At 36.0% G+C, this 12,203-nt stretch overlaps 1 protein-coding gene across 1 annotated transcript; it reads left to right on the top strand.

The window, feature by feature from the left end:
* The first annotated feature begins 9,714 nt into the window (after nt 1-9,714).
* On the top strand, nt 9,715-11,988 carry LOC121260109 (uncharacterized mitochondrial protein AtMg00810-like). Its single transcript, XM_041161957.1, has 2 exons — nt 9,715-10,324; nt 11,858-11,988. The coding sequence occupies exons 1-2, from the start codon at nt 9,715-9,717 to the stop codon at nt 11,986-11,988; spliced, it is 741 nt and encodes a 246-aa protein (XP_041017891.1).
* Nucleotides 11,989-12,203: the final 215 nt, after the last annotated feature.

The following is a 12,203-nucleotide window of genomic DNA, read 5'->3' as shown; positions in this document are numbered from 1 at the left end:
AAAAAGTAAAAACAACACTCAAATCATAGAGTATCAAACAAACCACCCCCCGTAATGAAAAAACGTGCACGCGAACTGACATTTACAATAATCCTTACTAGCCTTTTGGAAATCCAAATTTCTTTTTGTCGGTCAACCGACGCAATCAGCTTTATTAATCCTTATCAAAACAGCAAAAAAGAGCACAAACTAACCCCAAACAAGTATCAATTGATGGGATGATAATACAGCTTATTTTCGCAATTTTTTTGTAAAAAATAATTTATTTTTATCTTAAATAATTATTATTTTTATAAATAATCTATCATAAATATTTATTTTTCTTTTTGCAAGTACTCAAACCATCTGTTTCCTTCGGCGCTAAATGTGGACAGATTTGAATAGTATATTATATTAAGTTGGTGATGTATTGACTATTGAGGTCTAGATTACAACTTTTAAATAAGGAAGTGCATGCATGCATAGATCTAAAGACAAAAAGGGGTTGGGAAACTCTTTCCACTATAGAACCAAAGGACAAAGAGTGAGGGCCAGAAAATAATCAAAATGCTTCTCATGATCAAAGGGTATATGATTCGTTTCGTCAACTCGTGCGGACCGGAATTTGTACTGCAAATTATAGGATTTACTTGCAAGATCATGGGCCAGCTCATGCATGGAATGATGGGGAAGAATTGCCAATTAAAGCTTTGCATACGACTTCCAAATGTCCTTCCTGTACGAGCTAGCTCTCACAAATTAAGCTTCTAGGTTTTAGTTGCGGCGGTGCGCAAGTCCTTAACTTGTTGAAGATTGCTTCTATAGAGAGTGCTGCAAGCTTGAGTCTTGGCCTTGGCAAAGGGCAGCTCAATGGAGCAGTCCTTTCTAGTAGCTATCTCATTATTTATCTGATCCATCTAGTCTATAATGAAATTGATCATCTTGACAACATGCATGTGGAGAGAAGCTGAAATTAGCTCTAACTCAACGTTCAAGCTCAAAATTGACTTCAACTTCAAGTCAGAAGCTAGAGTTCTGAACGCAGTTGGAAGCCTATTTTAGTGAAATCAATGGGGTGAATCCAATTAAAGAAGGTGAAACAAGAGCCTTTTAGAACAAGATCTTTCATGTGCATATATAGTTCCTCTACATAAACTTTGAAGATCTATGAACTTCCCCCAATTACATGACCCCCCAACTATAGGCCTCGTTTGGTTAAGTAGATGAGATGAGATGAGATATTTTGTTGAAAATTGAATAAAATATTGTTATAATATAATTTTTTAATATAATTTTTATTTTAAAATTTAAAAAAATTGAATTGTTTATTATATTTTGTATGTGAGTTTGAAAAAGTTGTAATGATTAGATAAGATGAGACGAAATAGTTTAGTTTTGTATAACCAAACCAGCCCTAGAATAATACAAAGATAGGACTTATAATACAATTTGGTGAATATTGGCGCCAAATTTGGACAGTTTTTAAATATGTTTAAGGGGCTGATTTTAGTGATTATTAAGGTCGAAACCTCATCAACTTTGAAAAGGTCGATACAATTAACCAACCCAAAAAAGGGGTCACTTTTGCAAGACACAAATGATTGGGACATACCACATACATAGTCTTCCTATAATGACTAATGACATGTCAAATTCTTTTCTCTAGTTATTCTATATTTATAGGACTACGAGGGAATTAATTAAGGACCATTCGTGAAATTGTTGAAAAATTAAGGATGATTATGTCATGTACTTCTCAGTGCTAGTTTATTCCTTGACTTTAAAACTGTACCATTTACATGATCACCAGACCAGAGGATGAGCTTGCATGCATGCGCGCGTTGCCAATGAAGGCTGTCATTTCTTTGTTTCACATGAATAAGACTTTATACGGTTAATATATGTTGTGTTTGTTTTTCATACCTATTTTTTTCTTCTTCTCGAGCTAAGCTTTCAATGTTTATAAAGTTGTAACATTGATGTTGCTTTTCATCTTAAATTTTGTTATCTTAATTATATGTACTAAGGTGACATATTTTAAGCACGTAGCTTTATATATTATCATATTACAGATAGAAAAACTCTATTTTCAAGTGAGTGTCGGTATGTAGAGCACACATAGTAAAGTATTTATATAGTATAATTAGATTTATAAGAAAAATTTTAAAATTTAAATCTTACAAATCAAATCTTACAATTTAAGTGATGATATAGATATTGTTCTCTACAAACTGGCTTAATAATAAAATAACTCTTACAAATATAATTAAAAATAATAAAATTTAAGATAAAAAACGGTTAACCATATTTACTACAAAAAAAAAAAAAAAACTATAAAAATGTTTCAATTAAGATTTGCTGGTAAAATGAAGCAGTGCATAGAATGGTGGGGAAGATATATTTTAAGGTAGCATCCATATTTACAGAAAAACCTATAAAACTTTCGTCTCTCCTCCATTTCTATACTATTTATAAAAATCTTCCCAAACATTTTATATATTTAAGCGTCCCCTAAATAAGTTATACAAAACTCATTTAGGGCGATTAGATATGGTGAAACAAAAAGCCTTTTAAAACAAGATTTCTCTTGTACATAGTTCATATTGCATAGACTTTTTGAGTATCCATCAACTTCACCAACTACATGATGAACATCCCTTAAATTTTCAACTACTGTTTTTAAACAAAATGCATAGTTGGGATTTTGCCACATCAAGATCTGGCACTACTCTTAAAACATTATAAAATGATACAAATACTAATTAATTATCAATGAATGCACAAGGAAAAGGATGCATGGGGTCATATATATAGCATAAACCATGTTGGTTCTAATTGTTCTGATTAAACCAGGTTCCTAGCTAGCGGTGGACCATTCTAGTTAATGACCCTGTTGAAAAACAAGGCATGATCATTTATTTTCTGGTTGCTTATTCATTGATCAGAGGCCCTGCCAGTGTAATCTTGTCATTATCAGGACAGCTGAGGATGAGCTTGCAGCATGCAGCCTTGCTAGCTAATTTAAGGCTCTCATCAAACTTCAAAGTGGTTATGGCTTGTTGCTGGGATACTAATACCATGCAGGTTTTGCTTCTGCCATGCAATACTTTAATGGATCAGGCGATTAAATTCTTTATACGGTTCTCTTGATACAAATTCCTCTTGAGTTAATTTATTTGTAAGTCGGTGTGTAGGATTTTTTTTTTTTTTTTTTTTTTTTAATGTGAGAGAGGAGGTCGGAGGGTTTTGAACTCTAGACCTCTATTTTAGATGCGTGAGTTATGTCAATCAGATTATAGACTTTTGATAATTATTTACACCCATGAGGTGTTGAACCTTAAACCTTGACGGGAGTGATATTTTAAATCCAAGGCCTTCACTACTAGAGCCGACTCTTTGGAGAGAATAAATGCATATCTAGACCATTATACGGGGAGATTTGATTTATAAAAAATTAATTTTTAAACTTATTTTGCTAATCAAATTATAAATAAAATAAATTTTCATTTGGTTATTAAATTCACTTCCTTTTTGGAAATTGCATTCATTAGAGTTTTTATCTTAACTATAAGCCTACAGTGATATATACATATTTATATTTATTGGATCTCACAATATTTATTCAACATTTAATGTATAAGATAAATTTAATAAAAAAAAGCTATAATTTTATAGAATCTACTTTATATATCTACATTTCTCGATTCTCTAAATCTTAAAATTGGAGCAAGAACTCACATTTTACTGTACTCGTTAAAAGTCACTAACTTTCGAGGCTGGCCTCTCGTACTATTTTAGGGTCATTTATTTCTTATGAAACCTTTTAATACTACTTTTATAAGCGCTTTCATTACTCTTTTTTTTCATGGGCAGGACTTTTATTACTCGGGCTTACGGTAAAGGCCTTAATGCCTTGATCTTAAAGGCCAGCTGCCCTGGCTTGCAAAGGCGCATCTCGGGTTTAAATGTGGTAAAATCTGCTCTCCCAAATATTTATTGACATTTAAAATCTGGTCCACCGAATTAGAGGTTCATTGATGCTTGATGTTACAGCCAAGTGCCAAACAAACCCCATTAAACCCAAAAAGACCTGATCAAATGAAGAAACAAATAAGTAGGACCCGATTCAACTTATTTCTAGTCTCTAGTCGTGCTCTTTAACGTGCTCGAGTCGAATTGAATTACTCTTGAGCTCTGATCTTGCTCTTAGAAAGAATTATTTATTTTTGAATGAAATTGAATAAATACCAATGTAAAATTACAAAAAAGTATTAAATTTAATGAAAATTCTACTTCTAATATATAGACTTATATTAAACTATAAGATTATAAAAAAATTAAAACTACTTAGTCATGCATACTAACTATTATGCATGCTATAGAATAGGTATAACTATAATTTAATTGCTTACGTACTTAACTAACTTACGTATAATTGTGGACTATATTCAACATGTAGACACAAATGATTGGGATAAATAACAGGTATTAATGTCGTGTTTCGCACGTCTTTGGGCCAAGTTCCAACAACTCAGGTCTTAAAAAAGCAAGATAGAAAAGAGTATGGCTTTGAGAGGGCGGCCTCGGGACTAGATAACTTCTGATGTCAAAGTTAGTAAATATTCTTAAAGTGTAGTAAATAAGTAAGAGAGTTTACGGATCAGAGAGATATTCTCGTACCTAGGATCTGCTATTTGTTCTACAGGCCTGAGGAGCAAACAGTGACTGCTACCATGACGTCCGTGTTCCTCGTACTATTCATTGTGTCAGAGATTTTAAGTGCGTTGTAGCTCTGTGATAGCATCATTAATGTGGAGTGGCTTTGCGACGACATCATTTAATGTGGTGTGTTGTCCAGGTGGTGAGCCATTAATGCGACGTAGTTATTCGACTTCTTTCTCTCAGTCTATCTCCCTTTTGGTCTGTTCATACCTTCTCTGTCAGTAGATCAATGGTAACCTGTATATCATGTCTGCTGTGTGGGTGGGCACTCGAGAACTATAAACTACCGAGGGGTCCTCAGATCGATGAGTCTCATCCTCTGTAGTACCATTCCTCCAACAAGTCATGTACAGTGGAGCCTCCTAATGGGCTGGGTTAATGATTTTTTGCTTCAGGCCGGGTTTAATTGGGACTATTGGGCCTTGAAGGAAAAATCCCCTTACAAATGGGTTGCATGTTACATATTTAATTATAAAAGTTAATCCTACACTTATATTATTAAATTTAATATGTATATAGATATATGAACAAGCTCTAATCGAGTTGAGCATAAATGAGTGGACGTTAAAAAGAATTAATTAAGTTGAGTCAAGTTTAATCAAATATGTATTATTTACCAATTGAATGAGTTTCTACTTTTATGATCAAGTTTTTTTTCAACCAGTTGAGCTTGATCCGAACTTAACCGAGTGAGTATCAATCGAATAATTGTACAAATTGTTTCATTACAACGCTACTTTAAAATAAAGGCACTTTTAACCATAAGAAAATGGCATTGTTTATATATTTTATCCCTTTCAAAGTCAGTTATTCCGCTTTGTATGATGTATCCATCGTCACCTAGATTTTGCAGTCTGGATTGGGCATGCATCATCTCCTATCCCTTGAGTAGCAGAATGCATGTTGATCCATATCTACAGACACCTGGCACCTCAACCTCGTGCCTTGTGTTGAGATTAAAGGATGCAATTGGACATACGATGCCCACGGTTCCACCTGATAAAGATACAACGATCACATGAGGCCATTCTGTTATACATTATGAGCTGTCAATTATTCTTTGTTCACTTATTGTTATTTCATTCTATTTTTGTAATCTATAAATAGCAGTACATAGCTTGTACAGACACACGAAATATTCTAATATAATTCAGTTATTCCAATTTTAGCTTTCTGTTGTCTTCATCTTCTTCATGCTCTGTTCTTCCATTTTCATTCTCTACACCACTGTTAATATGGTATCATGAGCCGTGCCAGAAATCTCTCCAATCAATGATAAAAATATGTCCTCCAATCCTGAGACCAACCCACATCACCCAGCTAATCCTTATTACATCTAGACTGGTGAAGGAGCTTCTTCCCCATTGGTTCCAAACCTTCTAACCACAGAAAACTATGCAACTTGGGCAAGGACCATACGCCGAGCCTTGAATATCAAAAACAAATTGGGATTCATTGATGACAAAATTCTCAAACCATCAGATGCTTTAGATCCTCTTTATGCTGCTTGGGAATGTTGCAATGATATGGTGATTGCTTGGGTTCAACACTCCGTTGGCTTTGAACATAGAGCGAGCATCGCTCATGCAAACACTACCTCGACTGTTTGGAATGATCTCCACGAGCGATTTTCAATTCAAAACACTCCACGAATTTTTTAACTCACTAAATGATCTCAACACTTATCAATTGGTTAGTCAATATTATAATAAACTCAAAAGTTTCTGGGATGAATTGGAAATATATGAACCCATGCCTTCCTATAAGTGTGGAGCAGTGAAGACCCTGATGGATTACACTCACTGAAGCAAGGTTATGCAGTTCCTCATGGGGCCACATGAATCATTTGACGCCGTTCAAGCACAGATCTTACTCTATGACTCTCTCCCAGCATTAAATCGAGTTTTATCTCTTATACAACAAGAGGAAAGGCGCAGACAACTTAATTCCCCTCCAGCACCGATTGCAATGGCAGCAAGAGGACCTGATCAATGCAATCAATCCTCCTCGCGTAAAGATCGATTATTTTGCACTCACTGCAACATCTAGGGACACTCATTGGAATGATGCTTCAAAGCAAATCCTAGTCTCCCTGTGTGTTCCCATTGTCGCATACCAGGACATACCAGAGACAAGTGCTACAAGCTAAATGGATTTCCTCCAGGTCATTGAAATAATTTCAAGTTTAAATCATATGCTAATCAATCTTCACTTGAACAAGAATAAATTGACAATGGCTCACCTATTACTCAAGAACAGTACTCCCGCCTCCTTGCCTTACTCCAATCTCCTTAACTTCCAGCTGCTACATCTGCTGCAAATCATGCTTGTTCAAAATCATTAGCCTCTGCAATTTTCCCTGTTTTTGGTACTCTTTGTTACAATTCTACAAACACATCACACACCATCACAAAATCCACTCACTCGTGGATAACAGACACCGGAGCTACAGATTACATGATCTGTAGCCCCACTCTTTTCACCCATAATGTAACCCTCATCTCACACACAATCAAACTTCCAAATGGCACCACAACACCCGCCACACACATTGGTGATATCCATCTTTTTGACCAACTCATTCTTAAACATGTGCTTGTGTACCTACTTTCTCGTTCAATTTACTCTGCCAAATCTTTGTCTACTCATTCAAATTGTTGTCTCATTTTTTCTTTTAACTTTTGCTATATTCAAGACCTTTCATCCTGAAATATGTCTGGCATGGGGACAGTTTATAATGGACTCTATCACCTCCAAAATACCTGACCAAATCCCATGGCTTTATAATCTTTTTTTTCTACTTTCTGTTCTAGCTATGTTAACACTACACATGTTTCAAAATTTGATGAATTCACACTATGGCATTACAGACTTGGACATAGTTCCATGATACAACATGTATTGAATGATATTCAAAAGTCAAGTTCAAAGCCCACGGGTTTATCCAACATTCCTTGTGAGATTTGCCCACTTGCAAAGCAGTACAAACTCTCATTTCCTCAATCAAATACCATGGCTGCCAAACCATTCAACTTAATTTCTATTGACATTTGGGGCCCTAATCCGATCCAAGCTCACAATGATGTTAAATACTTCCTTACAATTGTGGACCAATTCACCATATGCACCTGGATATATTTACTCCGAAATAAATCTAAAGCTCGCACATCCATTCAAAATTTCTTTTCCCTTATGGCTGCTAAATTCAACACACAAATCAAAACAATCAGATCTGATAATGGTGCCGAGTTTAATATGCCCTCATTCTATGATTCCAAAGGAACATTGCATCAACTTACTTGTGTTGCCACTTCCCAACAAAATGTCCTCGCTAAGCATAAACATCAGCACATATTAAACATTGCCAGAACATTGAAATTTCAATCAGGCCTACCTATAAAATATTGGACAGAATTCATCAACACTGCCGTCTACTTAATCAACCGAATCCTTTCTCCAAACCTTCAAGACAAGTCTCCATTTGAAATGCTTTATAACAAAAAACCATCATATTCCCACCTTAAAACATTCGGATGCCTCTGTTTTGCCTCCACATTAACCCATGGCCATTCCAAATTTGATGCCGGCACCAGAAAGTGTTTGTTTATCGGCTATCCCTATGGAGTTAAAGGATACAAATTCCTCGACACCACCACAAACCAAATATTTCTTTCCCGTGACGTTATATTTCATTAAGATATTTTCCCTCTCAAACAAGCCAACATCGAACCCCAAGACTTGCATATCTCCCTTTTGCTTAACTCACTCGCGCATCTTATTGACACCTTCCATCAAACACCTCTTGTGCACCTCGATTCTACACCTCCCATTGAACCCCAAGACTTCCATACCTCCCCTCCGTTTAACTCACCCACGCCACTTATTGACACCTCCCATCAAACACCTCTTCTACACCTCCCGTTGACAATCCCAACATTACACCAACTGAATTACCGTCCCTCACAAATACCTCTCTATCATTACCCTTACAACGATCCACCAGAACTCGAACCGCCCTTGCCTACCTCAAAGAATTCCATTGTAATGCACTGTCTCCATCTCCGTCCTATTCCGTGTTGGAAGCTACTGGATCCACCAACAGGCTACAACACAAGTTCGAACATTCTTTTTCCTCTCTCTTCTGTGTTGTCTTACAGTTTTTTATCACTATCATTCAAAGCATTTACAACTTCAATCTCTGTCCACACCGAACCAACATCACACATTCAAGCCCTAAAAAATCCTATTTGGTGTAAGGCAATGGAGCAGGAACTCACTACTTTAGAGCTCAATGAGACATGGATCATTGTCGATTTACCTCCTGGCTAGAAGCTGATTGATTGCAAATGGGTATACTGGTACAAATTCAAAGCTGATGGCTCCATTGAACGTGTTAAAGCGAGATTGGTTGCTAAGGACTTCACTCAACGTGAATGAATCGATTTCCATGATACATTCTCACCGGTTGCTAAGATGGTCTCTATCCACACTCTCCTTGTTGTGGCTGCCATAAAGGGGTGAGACTTACAGCAATTGGACGTAAATAACGCGTTCTTATATGGAGAACTTGAAGAAGAACTATATATGCGGCTTCCTTCTGGCCTTGCTTCCATACAAGCAAACAAAGAATGCAAACTACACAAAAGTATTTATGGTCTCCGATAGGCATCTCACTAATGGAACACAAAGCTTTCATCCTCCCTTGCTGAATTTGGCTTCGTGCAGTCCAAGTCAGACTACAGTCTGTTCATCAAACACACGTCATCATCATTTACCGCTCTGTTGGTCTACGTTAACAACATTATTTTGATGAGTTCAGACCATAAATCAGCCGATGAAGTCAAGCACTTCCTATCCACCAAATTCAAGATAAAAAATCTGGGTTCACTCAAATATTTCCTCGATATGGAAATCGCTCGATTGAAGGTTGGAATTCAAATTTGTCAACATAAATACACCTTGGATATCCTATCCAAGACTGGTATGCTCGCTGCCAAGCCCTCATCCATACCAATGGAATCGAATATCAAACTCCAAAAGGAGGAAGGTGCCGTATTTCATGATCCTACTCAATATAGGAAATTGGTTGGTAAGTTACTTTATCTAACAAATACATGGCTTGGCATCAGTTACATCGTGAATCTTCTAAGTCAGTTCATGGAAGCCCCACGGATACCTCACTATGATGCTCTCATTAAGGTCATTCGGTGTCTCAAAAATACACTAGGCCAAGGACTCTTCTTTCCTGCCAATTCACCATTAAAAATCACAACCTACTCGGATGCTAATTGGGCCAATTGCCCCGACACACGACGATCAACAATTGGCTTTTGCATGTTCATTGGTCAATCTCTCGTTGCCTGGAAATCGAAGAAGCAGAACACTATCTCGCTATCCTCGGCTGAATCAAAATACAGAGCCATGGTTGCTGCAGTTTGTGAACTTACATGGCTTCGATATTTTCTCAACAACCTCTACATTACGATTGATGATCAAGCCACCTTGTATTGTGACAAGTTAGCTGCATTGCATATAGCTGCCAACCTCGTGTTCCATGAGCGAACCAAGCACATTGAACTATATTGTCATCTAGTTCGTGACAAAATTTCAGCTGGCCAAGTAGGTACTACACACGTCCCTTCCTCTGATTAGTTAGCTGATCTTCTTACCAAGCCCGTGCATTCTCCAGCGCTCACTAGATGCTTGTCCAAGATGGGAGCCTTAAACATCTACTCTCCATCTTGCAGGGGACTGTTGAGATTGAAGAATGCAATTGGATATACGATGCCCACGGTTCCACCTGATAAAGATACAACAATCACATGAGGCCATTCTGTTATGCATTATGAGCTGTCAATTATTATTTGTTCATTTATTGTTATTTCATTCTATTTTCGTAATCTATAAATAGCAGCACATAACTTGTACAGTCACATGAAATATTTAAATATAATTCAGTAATTCCAATTTCAGCTTTCTGTTGTCTTCATCTTCTTCATGCTCTGATCCATTTTCATTCTCTGCACCACTGTTAATACCTTGTGCATACAACCAAACGGCAAATGACAAAACTTGGTGTTTAAAACTTTGCAAAATGATAATGCTGGGACATAAACGCCTTTTGTTTTTTTTTTGGGCTAAATGTGACATTCACATGTGACAGACGGCATGGGGAGATTGTTTTAACAAATATTTTCAAGAAATGCTTACAGAAGAGTAATGATACCCACTTGACATATTTCATAATTATATTATATATAAAATGAGAGTATTATTATAAAATAATGTTTTATGAAAAATGTTGTGTAAATCATTTTACACACACAACAAACATATATATATATAAATGCGAATGTTGGATGAACAGTGTTTTCACCTAACATTTTCTTTTCCAATTTTGCCCTACTTGTATTTCACACTACCATTCTATTGCTTTTTTTTTTTCCACTTCTTTTGCCAACAACTTTTTTGGTCTTTTATATTTCTAAGGTCTGCATTCTCTACTCATTTCTTTCCAATTTTGTCCCTGATTTTATAAGGGAATTCAACTATTTTTGTTTCTCCTTTTCCTTTGCCACCTAGCTATTATTGTATTTTTACATTTATGAAGATATCGTTTCCACCAATTGAAACCATCGACCTTAATACTTTCATTCACCTTTTGCTCTTCTTTGTTCCTAACTTTTCCACATAAAATTGTTCGTGCCTTTTGAATTTCTCTTCGTGCTTCTAAATCTGTGCATTCCCTGGGTATGCTTTCCATTATTTATTTTGTCAGTCCAACATCTATGAATTTTTACACTATCATCAGATACATCATATGCAAATAGACGAGAGGAAAGAAAATTTACCCAAACAGTGTTTAATACATGTGGGTTGCTGTGTGTATAATCGGTAGGGAAGATCTTCAGTTGTATTAAACACTCTTTTTTATAAAATGGAATTTCTCTTCTTGCAAGCAAGTTGTTTATAAAATGGAATCACAATTTTTTCTTTGCATTTATGCACCAAAGAATCTCATAATCTCCATATACTTGCCCATATCGTCATTTATAAGAGTTTATTTGTCTTAATGTTGTTTGGAAGCAAACTTTTGTTTTTAATTTATCTGTCTTTTAAGCTTTTGCTAATGGTGATATTGTTTTGGTGTTTGCAGTTAAGTTGCCTGAGCTTTTGGCATATGTGAATATTGAAGAGGAAACGCTGACACGCTCGCAGCAGAAATTATTTCATTTTCTCAAGTATCAACTCAATCCTTACTCTATTGCATTGAAATATAGTATTTGACTGATATAAGTTAATGTAATGTATTATTTATAAAATTTTGAATTTTTTCATGATTCGCTGAAGTTTGAAAACAGTTGGGTGGGGTTGTCGGTGTCATGGGACTGAATTGTGACATTTTCCCTTCCATGATTTGTCACTGTTTTTCAGCTAACATTAGCTTCTTCATTTTTTATTACAGAATGTGCAGGATCTCTCTGTCAGATCACTTGAAGTTC

This window comes from Juglans microcarpa x Juglans regia, chromosome 4D, assembly GCF_004785595.1.
Source record: "Juglans microcarpa x Juglans regia isolate MS1-56 chromosome 4D, Jm3101_v1.0, whole genome shotgun sequence".
Classification (NCBI taxonomy): domain Eukaryota; kingdom Viridiplantae; phylum Streptophyta; class Magnoliopsida; order Fagales; family Juglandaceae; genus Juglans; species Juglans microcarpa x Juglans regia.
The sequence above is the reverse complement of the archived record's forward strand: the minus strand, read 5'-3'. Positions and strand labels throughout refer to the sequence as shown.